At 40.7% G+C, this 19,881-nt stretch overlaps 1 protein-coding gene across 2 annotated transcripts; it reads left to right on the top strand.

Moving 5' to 3' along the window:
- The first annotated feature begins 4,307 nt into the window (after positions 1 to 4,307).
- TRMT10B (tRNA methyltransferase 10B) lies at positions 4,308 to 19,105 on the top strand. Of its 2 annotated transcripts, none has more exons than XM_012769082.3 (9): positions 4,308 to 4,378; positions 8,697 to 8,897; positions 9,366 to 9,474; positions 10,077 to 10,201; positions 11,823 to 11,975; positions 13,426 to 13,504; positions 14,134 to 14,201; positions 17,620 to 17,743; positions 18,669 to 19,105. In XM_012769082.3, the coding sequence occupies exons 2-9, from the start codon at positions 8,712 to 8,714 to the stop codon at positions 18,773 to 18,775; spliced, it is 951 nt and encodes a 316-aa protein (XP_012624536.2). In that variant the 5' UTR covers positions 4,308 to 4,378; positions 8,697 to 8,711; the 3' UTR covers positions 18,776 to 19,105. The 2 variants fall into 2 exon arrangements, with proteins under 2 accessions (XP_012624536.2, XP_012624538.2); XM_012769084.2 differs by lacking the exon at positions 4,308 to 4,378 and adding an exon at positions 6,961 to 7,121.
- The last annotated feature ends 776 nt before the right edge of the window (positions 19,106 to 19,881 follow it).

The raw sequence follows: 19,881 nt of genomic DNA on the forward strand, positions 1-19,881 counted from the left end.
AGACTTGGCCTGAATCATACAGAGTGATAAGTTTAAGTCAAAAGCATTCATTCATATTCATTCAACAAACATTCACTGGATACTTCCTTTGTGCCGGGCCTTGTGCTAGGAGCTTAGGATTTATAGATGAGTAAGACACGTCCCTGCAACTGATCAGGACGTTCACACACCCTCTGGGGTGCAGAGTAGCAGATCATCATCAGTAAAGTATGTAGCATAAGAGGAGCATATCCAGGGGTATAAAAGTAAAAGTCACAAACTTTGTCCCAAGAAGGCAGGGATGAGGAAGGAAGGTGGGGGGTCACTGAAAAACACATTCTTGACTTGCCATATGACACTGTTGTGGCAATAACCTTCACAAATAGGAGTGTATACATGTGATATTTGATAGATTCTACCTGCACAGTTAGAGTTTGCAGCTCCTGCACCAGGCCTGGTATTCTTGCTGCAGCAAGCATAGATTGCCACTAGGTGACAGTAAATTCCTTACTAGCATGGCTACTCACATATAGGTGTGTTCTGTGCTTAATTTGACTGCATTCCTGAATCTTGCACCCTATTTATCTTAAATACATAGAAATCAAAATTGATATTAGACTAATTATAAAAAAAATAAATATACGAAAAGTCAAACATTAAAGCCCTGAATTAGATTTGCCTTTTCTAGAATATCAGAGAAAAAAATATATATTGGGTACCTTTCTAATCCCAATTAGCCAGTTAATCTTGGTGCACCTTGAACAAGCTACTTACCCTGTCAGTGCTTTTGTTTTCTCTTTTACAAATTGGAATACTAATAGTGTCCACTATGGGATGGAAATCTAGTAAATACTCAGTAAATGTTAGTAATAACCTTTATGGATGCCTCTCCTACTCTACAACCCTTCCCTGAATTTTGCTTTCTGATTCCAGGGAAACTGATTTCAAGAACCTATAATATCCCTTTTCCTCTGACTTTTCTGTCCAGGCCAAAGATGGTTTAGTTGTTCACCTCAGGCTACTAGAGTTCATTAAAGATGTCCCTTTGTCCCTCTGCTGCCCCTGAGCTGTGGTGAGCTCAGTGTTGCCCCTGTGGCTCTTTTCCTCTGGGGCTTCCTAATTCCTCCCCTTGACACAGCAAATGCAAGAACAGAGAGGAGAGTGCTAAATTATGTACATAAGCTCTCTCCAATCAGAAGGAAATAAATACTTGGGAGAAGAGGGGAAAAGAAATTCTTCTCCATCCCCCGTCACCAGTTACTTGTTAACTAGTAACCTTTTCTCAGAGGCAGTTTATTTTCGCAGAATACTTTGAGTAAAATTTAAATAAGGCTCTTGAACACAGATATGAAGTGATTTCATGGCAGTGAAAAATGGGAACAGTAGGGCACCAAAATAACAAAAATTGTAGATGTTAAACAGGCTTGAAACTTTTGCAGGCAGAAAGCTATAAGGGGCTAAATAGCTTATGTGAACACAATCTATATGTCCACCAATTTAGGCAAGGAGCTCAGGACTTGAATCCTAGCTGTGGCCTATCAGGCACTACTCAGGGCCTCAGTTTCCCCATCTGACATAAGGAAATAACACTTGTCTCCATTTAATGAGAGCCTACAATGTGCCAGATGCCTTATTTAGATACCTTGAATACATTTTCTTAACCACCACCTTAGAGATTGTTATATATATATATACAGCATAATTGTGAGAAAATCATGGAAGGCAGGACGAAGATTGAAGCCTCCAGCTCAGGCGCTCAATGTTTGTTTCCTTTTCCTTTGCTTTCCCTCCCCTCAACTTCATTAACTTTCTTGGACTACCACTATATGCAGTTGGTATTTTTCTCTGCAGTTCCCATGAGGAAGGAGAGGACAAAGTCCCAGAAATGCTGGGAAACCCATCACTGCTTGTCGAGAAGCCAAAGAAGCTGGGGAAGTTGTGCTGTTTAGCACTTTCTTTGAGTCTTGCAGCCCATTTCCCACATGAAATAGGCAGGATGGGGCTGCCTACCCAGCAATGCAAGAGTGAATTGTGTAATGACTAAGGAACTACTGGACACTTACACCCCTCCTTCCTTCTCCCACCCACCATCACATTGGCTGATTCATTTCTTCAAGCAAAGATTTTATGGCATACTCATGTCAGGTGATGCCTGATGCAGGATTGTGGATATAAATAATTGGGTTAGAATCATCCTATTTTCAAGAGCTCCTGGTGGAGATTAAGATGATACATAGAGATAGAGACAACATAAGGCACTGTGTGCTTAGGGCCACCAAGGAGAACAGATAAGGTGCTGTAAGAGCTCTAAGGAGCGAGCATTCATTTTGGGGTGAGGGGCAGAATAGTATTCAGGGAAGCCTTCCTGTAGGAGGCAACATTAATTAGAACCAGTATGTCCAGAAGTATTGAATATCTACTATGTGTCAGGCCCTGGGTTTGACAGATAGTATTTAGATGTGTCAAGAAAGGAGAAAAATCATTCTTTCAACAAATATTTACTATGCAATGGCATTGGGGATACAACCATGAACATGGCAGACATAATCTCCTCAAAGTACTTATAATTAGTAGGGAAGACACAGAAAAAGAATTATTGAGAGGTGATATAAAGAAAACAAAGAAGATGCCAAGACAGGGATGGGATGAGTCAATCTTACCTAGGTTGGTCAGGAAAGGCCTTTCTGAAGAGGGAATGCTTAAGCTGAAACCTAAAGTATAAGGAGCCATCCATGGAAAAGGTGAGAGGAGAGGGACTAGTATCTGCAAAGGCTCTTGGTGTGTTTGAAGCATTTCAAGAAGACCACTATAACCTGAACATATGATAGCAACATGGAGGAAGAGTGATAGGTGATGAAGTTGGAGGAGCAGGCAGGAACCAGGTTGTACAAGGCCTTAGGAAGGGGATTAGATTTTATAGCAGGAGAGACACATATCATCTGGCAAATGGCTGGGGTTAGCATGAGGGAAAGCAACAAGACCAGCTAGAAGGACTTTTCCTTCCATGGGAAAATGGCCATGAGCTTATTCAGAGGCAAAGGGATGTGAGCAATTCATTAATTATAGGCTAAACAAGGAGAAGAATATTCATATTATTTCTTAGAAAAAGAAGGTATTTTCCTGAAATTAGGGTGATGTCCTCCTTTTGACTAAATATGGTCAAACCAGAAGTGTCATGGTGTCAGGTGCATAATTGGAGTGGGAGGTTTCCTTAGAAATTTTTATGGTAATGAGGGTGCAATGAAGCTGTAAGGTCAAGAAGCAATTGATTTCTCTGCCATCTTGGTTCTAACCAGTTGGAACTTGTCCTGCCTTCATCTTATTTTGATCAGGGTAGTTTGAAACCTGGATTTGAGACTTCCTGCGTCAGTTAAGCAATGCCTGCCCAATTAAGCAATGCCTAAAGCAATACCTGAAGCCGTTGCCAGTTCCCTGTCCCAGTTGAAGATCACTTGACAATTTGCTGAGGCATTTCAGCAGGCAGTGGGAGCCAGGACCAGCTTCTGAGCAGAGAAGAGATATTAGAGCTGGATTTTAGAAAAAGCCTTATGGGGGAAAATGAATGATTAGTATTAGCATTTAAAAGTAGCCCTGGCAGTAGATTAAAGGATGGATTTAAGCATAGACTGGGGACAGGTGGTAGGTGCTGGAGGAGCTCTGGAAAGAAAAGTCCAGAGGGGGAAATTGTGGGGCCAGGGAAGGATTTAATCAAGCTGTGGTTTCTTGAGGGAGCTCACTCATGGGTCTCTCTGAAAGAGTGAGACCCCTAGGGAAGGGTGGCTGCTAATCAGGCCAAAGCATGGGCAAGTCTTTTCACGTTTCTGAGTCTCTGTTCTTCACTGATATATGAGAGAAGATGGAGGAAGGAGAGTGGCCAGGGGCTAGAATCATTGCTTGCCAAACCCCTGACATTTCTGTTGTGAGCCTGAGTAGCCAAAGTAGCTGGGACAGCGCTGTGTGCTCAGGAAAGGGCCATGTTACCTCGTGGGCCCTTCTGGTTGTGGGAAAGCCCGGGGAAGGCCAAGGACTCCAGACGCCGGGATGATGGGAGTTGTGTTCAAGTCTTTGTTTCACACCAGTTTCGAAATGTCCAGACCTTGGCAGCCAACAAAGCGCCTGGCCACCTGCAGGAACTCTGTGAGGTCAGCAAGGGGGTTGTACTCGCCATGTTAACAGACCCGGAAACAGGCTGAGTTAAGCTCGCCAACATTGCCTGCCGGACGCAGCCCCTGAGCTGTACCACTGGGCATAGAAGCCGCCTCCGCTCTGAGCCCTACTCCGAGCTGCCTGCGGGTGAAAACTACAATTCCCAGGATGCCATTCGGAACGGGGTCAGGAACCGGAAGTGAGGCCGGAGGCGGAACCAGGTGCGCGCCGCTGCGTGTGGTGACGGGAACAGGTACGCCTGAGGCTCGGTTAGGGCCTGGTTGGGGGCTGCGGGGTCCTGCTGGGTACAGTCGTCTCGCTCACGGGCGGGGCAGACGCCGGGAAAGCAGCGTTGAACAGTCATGTGGCCTGTGATGCCCTACCTTCTTAGTGCTTTCCCTTCCTGCCTCCCGCGCACTGGCAGCCTGTGGGCCAGCGGCACCTGCGGGCGGGTACTCTCGGTCCTTGAGTCTAGGCGTTCTAGTGCTGAAGGTGTCAAGGGAATGGAGCCAGCCTTGGCGGGCTACAACTTGGAATGAGGAAATAAGAGAAGTGTGCAAACAGGCTGGTTCATCATTTAGCGCCTGTGTATGCGCTCATCAGGTGGGACTTGGGCTGGAAAAAGTCTGAGGCCTTTGTCAGCGCGGGTAGGGGCTCGAGGATTTATTAATTCAGCCGGTATTTATTAAGTGTCTATAAGAGAACACTTGCTTACATTTTAGGGATGGAGAAGGTTCAGACAAAAAAATATAGGTCAAGCAAGTGAAAAGGCCCTGAGGTGGGAATATCCTTGGCATTTTTGAGGAACAGCAGGTAGACCAGAGAGTGCCGAGAAAAACGGAGGAGGTAGATCTTTAGGGTCTGTAGAGGCCATTTGGGCTATTTACTGTAAGTGAAATGGAGACTACTGAACACCTAGGATGTGCACAGTGAGGCTCAATACTGAGGATGTACAGTTGAATTCTCCATCCTCTCTTCCCTGAAGGATTTATAATCTAGTGGTGAAACATAGGCAAACCAGTTGTCATGCAAGGTTGAATCAGATCATTGGAGCCCCATGAAAGCAGGAAAATGTCATCCCCAAATCCATAGCATGTACTATTATGCCAGGTGCTTAATAACTTTGTCAAATGACTAAATGTTTTAATTAGCCCTGATACTTAGCACTGGACCTGTAATGGAGACTTAGAAAAGATTTTTGAATGAAGAAGTGAAATGCTAAATCTGAGCTTAGATAATGTCATACACAGATTCAGCAAATCTGTGGCTCTGTGATGGCCAACTCCACCTTTGCTTTCTGAGGCTCCCTAGGTGGCAAGCTGCTGTTCAGCATTTACCGAGCTTCCATTCTATGCCAGACCTTAAGCCAGTCACCAAAAGATAACAATGATAAAAAACGGTGGCCTCTGCCTCAAGGAGGCAGTCTGCTATATTACAGACTCTTCTGATAGTGGGAGTTGTCTTTGATTTTTTTTTTTTTTTGAGACAGAGTCTCGCTTTTGTTGCCCAGGCTAGAGTGAGTGCTGTGGCGTCAGCCTAGCTCACAGCAACCTCAAACTCCTGGGCTCAAGCAATCCTGCTACCTCAGCCTCCCGAGTAGGTGGGACTACAGGCATGCCCCACCATGCCCGGCTAATTTTTTCTATATATATTAGTTGGCCAATTAATTTCTTTCTATTTATAGTAGAGATGGGATCTCGCTCTTGCTCAGGCTGGTTTCGAACTCCTGACCTCGAGCAATCTGCCCGCCTCGGCCTCCCAGAATGCTAGGATTACAGGCGTGAGCCACCACACCTGGCCTGATTTTCAAGATTATTGCATCCCAAGTTCCTGGTCTAAGAAACATTTCAGGGACTGTAGGAATTTGGGAAAGCATGCGGTAAAAGGAGGGGGAAAGGAAGAGCAGAATGGGAGGGGTGGTGGTAAAATTATGTTCAGCAAACATCAAACACTGCCATATGCAAGGTTCTATACTCTGAACTGTTTGTGTTTAGGTAAATGCAGATATAATCTCTTCTACAAGGGAATTGAGTTTTACCAGGCATGGTGGCTCACACCTGTAAGCACTCTGTGAGGCCAAGGCAGGAGGATTGCTTGAGCTCAGGAGTTCAAGACCAGCCTGGGCAAGAGCGAGACCTTGTCTCTCCTAAAAATAGAAAAATTAGCCAGGTGTGCAATTGTGGCATGCAACTGTAGTCCCAGCTAGTTGGGATACTTGGGAGGCTAAGGCAAGAGAATTGCATGAGCCCAGGAATTTGAGGTTGCAGTGAACTACAACGATGCTACTGCATTCTACCCAGAGAAACAGTAAGACTCTGTCTCAAAAAAAATTTTTTTTAAAAAGGGAATTCAGTTTGGTAGAAGAGAAAATATCAGCACAGACTTTCTAATTTTTTAAACAACAACAATGGAAAATTCTACAGCCCCTGTAGCTACTCCTACCCTAGGTCTCTTTTCTCTTCCTCAGCTAGAGTTCCTCCCAAGAGACCTCTACATCCTTTGTGCCCCAGTCTTTCCCCCAGCAGGGCCTGGCACATAGGAGGAGCTCAGTGAAAATATTGACTAAATGAATGGTTAAACACAGGTAAGAATACAAAATGTTATGTAGTTCAGAAGAGGAAGAGATCATATGGCTGTTAACAACATTCATTTGATAAATTGGTGTTGGTTTTTTTACCCTAATAAAATGAAGTCGAAGGTTGTGAACCAGGTTATCTTAAAGTTTTTTTTTGTTCTTTTTTGAATGCCTGAATGCAGAAAAATGCAGGTGACTTTGATGGCTTGTATAACAAAGTTCAGTCATCTAAAAGAATTGTCCTAACGGGTCTGGTTGTCTTTTTTTTTTTTTGAGACAGAGTCTCACTTCGTTGCCCAGGCTAGAGTGAGTGCCGTGGCGTCAGCCTGGCTCACAGCAACCTCAATCTCCGGGGCTCAGCGATCCTACTGCCTCAGCCTCCCGAGTACAGGCATGTGCCACCATGCCCAGCTAATTTTTTGTATATATATTTTTAGTTGGTCAATTAATTTATTTCTATTTTTGGTAGAGACGGGGTCTCGCTCAGGCTGGTTTCGAACTCCTGACCTTGAGCAATCCGCCCGCCTCAGCCTCCCAAAGTGCTAGGATTACAGGCGTGAGCCACCACGCCCGGCCTCTGGTTGTCTTTTGTTAAAAAAGATTTATAATCAACTTCACTGTTTATTCATGAACAGTGCAGTGTTTCTGAAATGTTTAAGAATAGCTTAGTACTTTCCTTATTTCTCTGGAAATATTATTTACACTAAATTAAATTTTGCATGTGCCATTAACTTTGTGATATAATCAGTACATACATAAGTGCATTAAAAAGTGGTTTTTACTGAGTATTAACAGATTTCTAAGCAGAAATAAACGTTAGCTTCTTAGGCAGGCAAATGAACACAAATTTCAAATCTATAATTTTGAAAACCTAAAAGGTTATTTACTTGACCATCTTCAGGAATATATCTGGTGGTCACACATTGTTCACATGGTGTGCGATGAATAGCCAAAACATCTCGGAAGGTTTACCTTTTTGGAAAAACTGTATGAACAACACTGGAGGGGTTTTGAATAGTAGTAACAACAGCCAGTATTTTATTAGTACTTGTTCTACATCAGGTCAATGAAATGTGTCTAGTCCTTGCAGCAATCCTGTGAGGTAGTTTTATCCTATCATGGAATCTATGGCTATTGTTCTACCACTTGTAAGTGGCAAGCTGGAAGTGTGGCTAAATTATGAGTTAAGTTAATTTATGATTGCTATTTTTCAACTTAAACAGTCTATTTAAGTATGTCTAATCTGACAATAAACTAAAATTTGGCCCAATTTTGGGCATTTGATGTAGTACAAGGAAAAAAGCAATATGAATTCAACACTAGAAGTGTTCTAAGGACAAGAATCAAAACCCTGAAAAAGAAAATATAATTCTAGGACACTAGCCATCTCTACAGTGAATGATATTTATGGAGTTATAATAATATAAATGCAGTTTATAACTTTATAAATTTTAGAAACCAAGAGGGTAGACATAGCACAGAAGAGTTCATTATGACGATAGAACAAATGTAAAGCCTGCCTTGACCATGTAAAATTAAAAGCTCAGCTTACCAAAGTTGGAAAATTAAAGGATGTTTCCAGTCCAGTGCCTAGCATATTTTAGGTGCTCAACAAATATTTTCTGAAGGAGTCATTGGCTTTTGCCGTCTCTGTCCCACCTTCAAACCATACATTTCAAAGTACACAATAACTTGGTTATCTGTGTCACCATAGCAGTGGATGATCATTGATTGCTTAGAGATGTCAGAAGTTGTGCATGTCCTCTAAGAAGTGTATTTGGCTTCTTCACTACTGAACTGTTTCTTTGCTGAATCATTTCTCTGGAAGATGCATGCTTTTTCTCAGTTCAATAATTCTGGGTCAGTATTTTACATATTTCTGATCCTTCAGTAACACAATAATACTATTTCTCATTTGGATATAGGGAAATACCCACGTACGTGAAATAATGTAATAGCTCACATAATTGTGCTTTTTTTCCAATCTGGTTGAAAGGACGGGACTAAGCACATGGACTGGAAATTGGAAGGGAATACTCAGAAAACAGAGTCACCTGTGCTGCAGGGGCACGAAGGCATCTTAGAAGACACAGGTGCAAATGGAATCTCTGAAAGCTTCCAGCTTCTGCAGATTGATGTGGAATGTGAGTGCCAGGAGGGAGAGACCCTACCCACAGGCAATGCAGCATGGTGCTCGGTGAGTACAGTGAGTTGCTGGCCATGGGCCGTCACAGATAGAATGTCCCAGAGACCCCTGTTCTAAAGGTAGATACCGATAATAAAAAGAGACTAGGATTGAGTTTTTTGTATTTTAAGTGGTAATTTCCTGCTAACTGGTTTAAAGTTTTAGTTCCATTTGAATCATAGGAAAAGTAAAATTCAAAAGGAATTTTTGATATACCTCAGAAAGGTCCAGAAATCTAAACTCTACTTTAGGCCCTGTCCCTAATGAATTTACTGTGTGACCTGAGCAGGTCACATCTCTTTTTCTTGGGTTCTGTTTTCTCTAAACACAATCCTGTTTAGGTTTGTTTTTAAAACTAATATCCTTTTTGTTTCCTAACTTTATATATAAATGAAAAAATAAGTAACTGTTCCTAATATTCATTTTCCTTTTTGGTGCTTATGAAGTTCTCAAACAATTTTGTTTTCTGGATAACATAAGAAAAATGTCTGGAGAAAACAGAGACACTGGGAAAAGATAATTGCAGCAAAGAAGAGCAAAAGAAAGCAAGAAAAAGAAAGAAGAAAAGCCAATCGTGCAGAAAATCCAGGTAACAATAAAGGAGATTGCCTGGACCACCACTTTTAGCAAACTGGCATCTGCATATATCTAGGAGAGTAGGAATTTTATTTAAACATATGAGAGGTAGGACCCAGTGTCCTATTTTCTTGGGAATCAAATGTATCAAAGAAAGCAAAATTTAAGAGTTCTTTTCAAATATAAGCTAGTGAACATATGTGTTTATAAGCTCAGAGTAGAAGGAATAAAACCAGCAACAGCTAACATTTATTCAGTGCTGTGTGCTGGGTTCAATTCTGAGAATTTTACATGTATTGCCGCAAGGGGAGGTACTACTACTATTCCAATGTTTTGGTGAAGAGATTGAGGCTCAGAGATGTCAAGTAACTTGCTCAAAATAATTCAGCCAATAAATGATCAAACTGAACTTGGACTTAAACCCAGCCATGTGCTCCAGAGCCCACACTCCTTGCTACTCTGCAATACGAAAATCACCTATTGAATGAATACCTTGCAAACATTCAAGTTTCTCTTTATATACAAAGAGTACTCAGTTGGCTAGGGAGATTTATTTCTTGTAGAATATTATTTCTCTGGTTTCCCACTTTTATTTCTTTGATATTTCTGCCCTAGGCATCTGCCCTCAGCACAGCAAACGTTTTCTGAGAGCTTTAACCAAAGAGAAACTTTTGGAAGCCAAACACTCAGGACCAAGACTATGTATTGATTTGAGTATGACCCACCACATGTCAAAGAAGGTAGAACATCCACTAAGCCTGGAATTCCTGCTCGCATGAGGGAGGCCCAGAAGGGTGCAGCTCTTACGAAGAATATGACCAGCTCCAGCTTCTGTGATTCTTTAGTAAACCAGCAAAAGTATTTGATTTTCTACATTGGCCTACTAAGTTCCAAGATGGCTATTGTAAAGAATCTGGAAGAAAATATACATCCTTTGTTTTAGTTTGAAAATTTTACCTTGTCTTCTGTTTTGAGCCCAACACCTTTGCCTCTCTGTTCATGGTGTCCCCAGTCTGGATGGAACCTTTCAGGTTCAGTTCTCTAGACACTAAATTTTTGGCCTTCTGCTGGGAAGAGGAATATTTGCCTAGTAGCATGTTGTGGGGAGGTTACCTGGTGAAAGGTCGTCTTGCAGAGTATGTGTTTTAATTGTTTCTTGTTTGCCCCATTGGTGAGGGAGGGATTCCCACTGTAGGGTTCTGGGAATGGCTGAATGTATGACATCTGACACTGGACAGATGACACTGACAGCAGTCTGTTGATCTCATATACTCACAGCCCAGGGGAGGAGGATACTGCCTACTACACAAGGCCACATGGGCACTGTAATTGAGAACAGCACAAACAACCAGGCACCATGGGAGGTGGACTTTGTAGTATCAAGAGAGTGAAGTGCTTCCTGGTCCCCACAGGAGGATGATTGGCCTGTTTGGATAATTCCATGGGCTGGCAGAGAACTAAAACCCACTACTCAGGGATAAACAGGAGCTAGCCTTGGACATAGCTTGATACCAAAGGTTCTTTAGAGGATTTTATCTACAGTAGCAGAGTTGGGAGGAGACCTGCAATTAGGCTATTTGAGGTCCTCCTAGTTCACCAGAAGTCAAGGTGGCACATAATATTGGGCCTCAATTTTAGGTCTTACATCACAATATATAAATTTTAAATAAATCTCTCATGTTTTCAGACATCTCTGTTGTATGTGATACTGTTTACATGTTTTTCAGAGATAGAGGCAAACTATAGATCTGGGGTTCTTACATGGAAACTCTGAAAAGGTCAACCCCAAATTGTCTACTGTTTATATTAATTTAGATATCAGATTAAATTTAACTCAAAGTCTTTTTCTCTCTACCAAACTAATCAGGCTAAATTGTGAAACTACTTTTATGTAAGAATGTTGTCTCCAAATTAGGGTGAACAGTTATTAAGAAAACTTCCAACCCTGTTGCATCTCTTGGAGTTAGGAAGAAGGTGCCAAATTAATCAGATGGATTATAAAAATTTCTGTATAGTAATGTAACTTCTTTAATAACTTAAATAGTAAGTATCACATGGTAAGATTTTAGATACAAGATAAAATGACAATTTCATATACTATATTAAACATATAATAGTAGGGCCAGCAGGAGGTAGAATTCCCAGTTTTTCTGCTATTTCTGGCCTGGTATCATTTTCTTGACTTTTGTCTGTGAGATGTGATGCCATAGAGTGTAACAAACCCTCATACACACATGTACTTCTAGTTCATGAGATTTTCTGTAGTAGTAGTCAGTGAACTTACTGCGTAACCATTTGTTGATAATGAATTTAGAGTGAGTTGGTATGTTTCCACCCTGAGTTGTCCTTATTTCTTTGAAGGAATTAAGTAGACTGGCTGGACAGATCCGAAGGTTGTATGGGTCTAACAAAAAAGCTGACAGGCCATTTTGGATCTGTCTCACTGGATTCACAACAGACAGTCCCCTGTATGAAGAATGTTTAAGGATGAATGATGGATTTTCTGGTTACCTGGTAAGTCTCTTTTTGCATATTATTTGAATTGTCATCTGGAAAGTAGTTATGAGGTAATAGTAAATTTCTTTTACTTTTTCATCTCTTGATGTAATATATATATAAAGTATATGTTTTCACTATTGCAGTCTAAAAAAATTTCAGAACCTCTCAGTTCTTCATTTAAAATTTTGCTCATCCTCCTGTTGCATTTACAAACTAGTATGATCAGTATCTAGGACTGTATTTTGTATCCTGTGTATTTTATGCTAGACTTTATAATCTGGGGATGTTTTGAGGAAATGCCATGACTCCTTTCTTGTTCTCAGTAGTGGTGAATTAGGAAACATGAGTTTTGGGGGAAGAGAAAGAATCCCTGTAGAAGTAATATGGTTTAAGATGAGTTTTAGGAAGTACTGAGGCACTTTTTAATTCTTTCTTTAGGATCTCCTAAGTATAGTGATAGATATACAGGCAAGAATCCAGATCAGTTTCTAAGAATATCATTAAAGATGTATATGTAGCTGAGATTGAGCAGTTGTGGGCTTCCCTGGGGAGATCCAGGGAAGTGATGAGTGTGAAGGGTATATTGTGCGGTGCTGCACGGCTAGCTATGTTCTTACTATCTTAACAATCTTTCCTGTAGTGCATCCATTTCCAGCTTTACTTCTCTATATTTTTTTTTATGATTTGTGTATGTAAGCCAAACAGACCCTCTTACTGGGCAGGCCACATAGTTCCTTTGCTTTTCTGTCTTTATGCCTTTCTTAGGTGATTCCCTCCACTTTGCTTTTGGTATGTGTCACTCTCGTCTCTTTTCAGAAATCCAGATACAGAAAGTCCCTTCACCAGAAGACCATCCCTGGTGGTGTTACTCCCTCATCTGTAGTCCTGAGCATGCTGCCTGTTCCTCTACTAGAACCCCATATCACTTTCTCTCTCATTTTGTAGGTTTGGATGTCTGTGTCCTTTTTTTTTTTTTTGACAAAGTCTCACTCTTGCTCTGGCTAGAGTGCTGTGGTGTCAGCCTAGCTCACAGCAACCTCAAACTCCTGGGCTCAAGCAATCCTCCTGCCTCAGCCTCCCAGGTAGCTGGGACTACAGGCATGGGCCACCACGCCCAGCTAATTTTTTCTATATATTTTTAGTTGGTCAATTAATTTCTTTCTATTTTTAGTAGACACAGGGTCTCGCTCTTACTCAGGCTGGTCTTGAACTCCTGAGCTCAAACGATCCTCCTGCTTCGGCCTACCATAGTGCTAGGATTACAGGCATGAGCCACCGAGCCTGGCCTTTGTCTTCTTATTTTCCCTCCTGACTGAGTACTTTCTGAGAAGAAGCTCAGACATACAGCCTCTTGATATTCCTAGAGCCATGTCTCATAGAAACTAGAAGCCCAGTAATTAGTTATTGAATTGTGGGCCATGTTTTAACTTAGTTCCCACTACATTGAATTCTTTGCATTTTCCAGCTAGACATAACAGAAGAAGACTGCTTTAGTTTATTTCCTCTGGAAACCCTTGTTTACCTGACTCCAGACTCAGAACACGGTATGTAGTCCTGCATGAATTCATGCAGCACTTTGTTCCTAGATCTTTGTTTCATTATTCCCTGTGGCAGAATTTATTAAAACCACTCAAGAAGTGTCCCACCCCCACCCTACTCCCCCCAAAATGGAAATGAACATGAATTGTACCCTTCCTATGGACAGGTGTCTCACTGGATGCTGCATAGATTTAGGATTTCCATCTTCATTTGGACCTTGTGTACTGCCTGATGATCCTTCCCAGTTGCCCTGGTCAGCTGCCCTCATGGCCCTTGTGGGGCCAATGTTAGATACATATTTTTACCTAGAAAGTAATCTGTTTCATATAATTTTCAAATTTATTGGTATTAAGTTGATCATAATATTTTCTTTTAATTATTTCACATTTGTCTCTAGTTTTAATTTTGTTTTCTTTCTGAATCTAATGTTGATTTGGGTCTTTTTTGTTGATTAGATGTGTCAATAGTTTATTTTTTTGGTCATTTCAGAGAGTTAGCATTTGGTTTTATTGAGCACATATATCTTTTTGTTTTCTATTCATTAAGTTTCTACTTTCATTAATAATTCTTTCTTTTCTTTGGACTTAGAAATTATAAACAGACTTGACCTCAATGTCCTTCATTTTTTCATTAGCTCTTGAAGATGTTGATCTAAACAAAGTTTACATCCTTGGTGGGCTTGTGGATGAAAGTATTCAGAAGGTAAGTATACATTTCAGCCCCTACATCTATATTTTGAAAAGTAGTGCTTATTTTTAGAGGCCCTTTTGCTGTCATACTCTCGTCCAGAAGGCCTAGGAACTCAGAAGGAACAGGAAGAAAGAGCCTATTTCCCCCAGGCTGGCCCTGCCACCTGTGACACCTCCTCTCTCTTCAGCAGTGTCAGTGGTCCTGAGCCTGAATGAAGAGTCAGGAATTAGAATGAGTACCGTTTGCTAATTATATAAATAGTTGAGCTTCTTTCTCCTCTCCTTACTTCTGCAAGGATAACTCTGATCTTGACCAAGTAAGCATTGGCTCAGCATGCTTACCAGCTGTTTGTTCTTTGAGAGAAAATAGTTTGCTACTTCTTTGGCCTACCTCCCTGCTGATATATTCTTATCCTGAAACCTCAAACTCAGAGGATTGTCCAAATTTCTTTTGTTGGAGTTTTACTGGAATAATTGGGGTGTCACTGGATTTTTGAAATGTTTCTATTACATAAATATTTGTTGAGATATTTGTTTATATATACTAATTAACATACATTGCATAGATAATCAGTTAACTAATGATATAATAGTTAAATGTACAAAAAAGAGTACAGTGAAAAATAAGTCTCCTTCCCACCTTTGACCCCTAGTCCTCCTCACCTGAGGCAACCACTGTCAGGTTTTCTTGTATACCCTTCTTAATGTATTATGTGATCACATATGTGTTTGTGGGTATATTTTACATATATGTGGGTGTGTTTTATATATTTTTTTCATATATGTATATATAAAACATTGGTGTTCCATGACTCCATAGTGATAATCGAAAAAATGAGGAGTCTCTTACAGAAGAATGATAGCCAATAAATGAGGAATGCATAATAGAATTAGAAAATCATCATTTGTCACTCCCAGAGTCATTATTGATTCAGACAACTGATTGTGAATGAAAGGTTGTGGAAGAACTGGCTATTTACATGGTCTCAAGGTATCACCCTACAAAGACAAAAATTAACATTACAGTGAAACAATCTGGTGGTCACCATCTTATCCAAACTTGATCAAATTTAGCATCACCAATAGAGACACAATCTGTGCCTCCTGCTGTGATCTTGTCTGTGAAGTATTCTTGCTACACAGTGTTTAAACTGAATTTAATCATGAGGAAACAGACAAATCCAGAATATGGGACATTCTGCAAGACAATTGGACTGGATTTTCAGAAAAGTCAATGCAATGGAAACTAAAACAGGCAGGGGACTGTTTTAGACTAAAGGAGGCTAAAAATAATAGCCAAATGCAGTATGTGAGCCTTAATTGCATTCTGTATTGAGAGGGAAACTTTATAAAAGATATTTTTGGAAAAGTTGAGGAGATTTTAACACAGACTTGTGTACTAAGTGAAATTATGGAATCACTAAATAAGTTTCTTAGAAATGCTATTGTAGTAAGGTAGAAGAATGTCATTGTTCTTAGCTGCATGCATAAGTATTTAGTGATGAAGTATTGTGATGTTTCAAATAGTTCAGCAAAATATGCATTTATATACAGAGAAAGAAAAGCAGATTTGATAAAATGTTAATAACTGGTGAGTCTAGATGACGGCAATGGGTATTGATTATATTATTCTTTCAACTTTTCTCAGGTTTGAAATATTTCAAAATAAAAAGTTTGGGAGGGGGGAGTTAGCCTTATTGCAGAGTACAGTATCAGCACTTAACCTGTGTGTTATCACCCTTCTCCTGTAGTGGGGTGATGGCCCCTTTTTCGAGGTGGTGAAGTTCAGAGAGTCAGTGAGCAGTGTATGATTTATAGATGTACAATTTTAACACATTGTGTTCTTTTCTCTCTCCACCAATATTTAAACTGAAAAATAACTGGTACAAAGTTTGTCAGATACATAGAACTTTTTGGTTGTTATTGGAGAATTTGGTTTTTTCACAGGAATAAGCTAAGAACAACATTTCTTCAAAGAGAGTTATTTTATCTTTAAATGTGCAGAGAACAGAAACTAGACCGTAAGTGCCTCCAGGTCAGCATCCAAATATCCTACTAATGTTGAATTTGGTACTCTAGTTCAAAGTGATTATAAAGGAATAAGACTTTTTTAAAAAAACAAAAAACAAACATAGCTCATATATACCAAGGAATGTTATCCTTTCAAAGAAATCCTTTGAGTAGCCGTACCCTTGTCCCATCGGAATTGCATCACTTAAAACATTTTTGGAAGTTCTCTCTTGGAATTGTGTTTCCTGTGAGTCTGAGAGGCAGGTAATCCAGTGTCAGTACAAAACAAGTGCTAGGCCTGCTTCACACTGTTCCACTTGGTTAGACCACACTCATGATGGCCAGTCAGTTATGGGACTATAAATGAAAGGACATGGACTAGCTAGAACAAGTATAGAAGAGCTAGCCCTGACTGATAAAAGGACTTGAAACTAAGTCATAATGAAAGAGTTGACAGAACTGAGACTGTAGTCAGGGGACCAGAGTATTCACAGGGGCATGATCACTGCCTCCCAGTATCTGAATGGCCATCTCGTGGAAGGGCCATTTTATTTGCATGGTGTGGCCCTGGGGGAATAGAATTAGGATGAATGAGTAGAAGTTCCAGAAAAAAAAAAAAACAGAAGAATTTCCTATCAACCAGTGTTGTCAGTGTTGGAATGGGTTGCTCCAGGATACATGAACTCCTTTGTCACACATTGTCCATTGAGAGGCCAGGTGGCCACTTAGAAGTTATAGAGCATATACAAAGATTGGACGGGTGGTTAGAATGGGATAGTTAACACTGTTGAGAACCCTTCCAAACCTGAGCATGTTAATTATCCCTGTAATCTAAACCTGTGTCTTTAATCCTGAAATCTTAAGTAAAAAAATATTTCCTGTGCTTCTTACAAGGTAGCAAATGTAATTTAAACTTTAGTTCATAAGTTGGGCATCTTACATAGGAGCACTTCCTTTTAATTGGACTGTCTGTTCTCACACTTTAATGCCACTTATTACAGTGGTGTACCCATCTTGAATCCTGTTTCTAATTTGCTGCTACCAATTGGCAATGAGCTGGAAGTTCCAGACATCCAGCATTGGGTCTTACTGAGTTAGGGCCAGGAGCATTCTGATTGGTTAGGCCACTTGTGCCTTTTGATGCCGATTGTGGCTGCACATGTGCCTCTTCTGTGTACTTCCCTCTTGGTTGTAAGTGGTAGTGAGTGGAGGCTCACCTTCAAAAAGTGAGATGTTGCCACACAAGCCCTTTTGTACTTGGGACAGTTGTTCTTCATTATCTGTTGCCTGTTTTGTTCTAGTAGGCTTCTTATTTTTAATGTGTTTATCCTTTAATTATGATTATAGATGGAAATTGGAGCAGTGGGAAATAGGGATTCTTACAATTATTTATAATAAAAGTATATAACTGTGATTTACAGAAGGTGACATTTCAAAAGGCCCAGGAATACTCTGTCAAGACAGCCCGCTTGCCAATCCAGGAATACATGGTCAGACGCCAAAATGGGAAAAACTATCATTCAAAGATATTGGCCATCAATCAAGGTACTACTCACATGGCCACCATCCAACGTGCTAGTTCTGGTACTGCTGCTATGCATTATGTTGAAGTATAAGTGGCCTTTGAATCAGCCTCCTTTGTGAGAAATGTGCTTGGACTTTATTATGTGCACTTTGTGACATGTATTCTGGCCACTGAGAGGCATTCTTCATTTTAGTCTTGGTCCCCAACTACGTTAAAGATAGTTGAGGCCAGGCGTGGTGGCTCATGCCTGTAATCCTAGCACTCTGGGAGGTCAAGGCAGACGGATTGCTCGAGGTCAGGAGTTCGAAACCAGCTTGAGCAAGAGCAAGACCCCGTCTCTACTATAAATAGAAAGAAATTAATTGATCAACTAAAAATATATATACAAAAAAATTAGCCGGGCATGGTGGCGCATGCCTGTAGTCCCAGCTACTCGGGAGGCTGAGGCAGGAGGATCACTTGAGACCAGGAATCTGAGGTTGCTGTGGCTAGCTGACACCATGGCACTCACTCTAGCCTGGGCAACAAAGTGAGACTCTGTCTCAAAAAAAAAAAGATAGTTGAAATTGTCCCCTTGACCTAGAATGCCCTACCTTCAACCCCTCATTAACCAATGAATTCCTATTTGTTCTTTAGGGTTCAGTTTGGGGACACCTTGGCTGGCTTCCCTCTGCCACCCAGGCCACGTCAGGGCCTTTTGTGTTCATATTTTACTGTGTTCCTCTCTGTTGCACATTGTCCATTCAGAGGCCTATGTCTCAGTGCAGGCTGAAGTCCTTGAGAGCAGCCAGGGCCTGTGTCTTTGCCTCTCCCCCAGGACCTGGTACCAGGTGTGCAAGATAGGTTTATTGAATGAGACATTCTAGAACATCCTTTTCCTTCTTAGTCATTTACTAGTCTTTTTTTTCTGCATGGTCACTGTGTTTTCTGTTCACTCTCTAACAGTGTTTGATATCCTGTCTACTTACTTTGACACTCAAAACTGGCCTGAAGCATTGAAGAAAGGAGTTTCTTCAGGAAAAGGCTACGTTCTTCGGAATTCAGTGGAATGACAGGCAGTTGCAGGAGTGAAGTGCTGGCAGTGCCTTGTCCAAAGAGCAGGGCAAGAGGGTGGCAGTGGCACACACTTGCCTTTACTTGACATCTTGAATCTGCAATAAGCTACTAATGACAGGGACCATATTTTATGCTATTTTGTATCTCCCATAGTGCCTGGCTCACGGGAAGTGCCCAGATATATGTTAAGTTAAAAAGGTTTATGTAACAAGGAATTAGCCCTAAAACCACATGGCTTTGTTAGTGTTAATTCACCTTTTGTACATCTATGTCTTTGTGAAAGACCTACTCTTTGGAGATTAACTAATAAAATTATTATTATTATATCAAGAGTTTAATTTTCACTGAACTAGCATCATTAAATTGTATGACTTTCTCCAGACTCCTCTGATCGTGCTAATTTTTTCTCAGCTCAGTAATATGCTATACATAAGACTGGCAGATCAACCTGACCTGACCTATCCCTACTTTGAGTCCCCATAGTACTTTGTTTCCTCCTCTGGCTCTTACCTTCTTCTCCCTTGCTGTGAGTATGGGCATGCAGGACTTTTCTCTAATGGTAGGATACTAACAGGACAATTTATGTGAATATCTTTGTATCCTCTGAGCCTTGTACAAACTATATTCTTCATATATATATATTTATAATTAACAGATAAAACTGTAAAGCCAAAATACAGTATTGCTATGTCCACTTTGAAAATAGCCATAAAATGTTACATTTTGACACATTAGCATGTTAGATAACCTACCTCTTACTAGACAAATCTCATTCCTTTTCTTGTGTCCTAGATATACTTGCTTCAGCTACTCTTGCCAATTTGGGTTAATTAACTTGCTAGTTCAGCTGCTAGCAAATTCAGAAAATATATTCTGTATCTCAGAAGAACCAAAAGATTACATCTCTGCTCTGTCCCCTCCCCTTCATAATTTAATCCCTGGGGAATTCTGACTACCTGATAGACTATTACTTTTTTGAGGTCTTTTTAGCCCTTGTGGACTTCATAGTGGACTTCATAATACTCCTTGGGCCTTATCAAAGTACTGAATACGTTTTATAATCTCTTTCATCCAAAGGGACTTTCTACGGATAGGCTTCAGG

This window comes from Microcebus murinus, chromosome 12, assembly GCF_040939455.1.
Source record: "Microcebus murinus isolate Inina chromosome 12, M.murinus_Inina_mat1.0, whole genome shotgun sequence".
Classification (NCBI taxonomy): domain Eukaryota; kingdom Metazoa; phylum Chordata; class Mammalia; order Primates; family Cheirogaleidae; genus Microcebus; species Microcebus murinus.

Excerpts from the sequence above, each read along its gene's own strand:
- TRMT10B (XM_012769082.3), top strand. The coding sequence starts at position 8,712 with ATGGACTGGAAATTGGAAGGGAATACTCAGAAAACAGAGTCACCTGTG. Across the intron at positions 10,202-11,822 it reads CCCACCACATGTCAAAGAAG|GAATTAAGTAGACTGGCTGG; the intron begins GTAGAACATCCA and ends ATTTCTTTGAAG. Across the intron at positions 17,744-18,668 it reads GATATTGGCCATCAATCAAG|TGTTTGATATCCTGTCTACT; the intron begins GTACTACTCACA and ends ACTCTCTAACAG.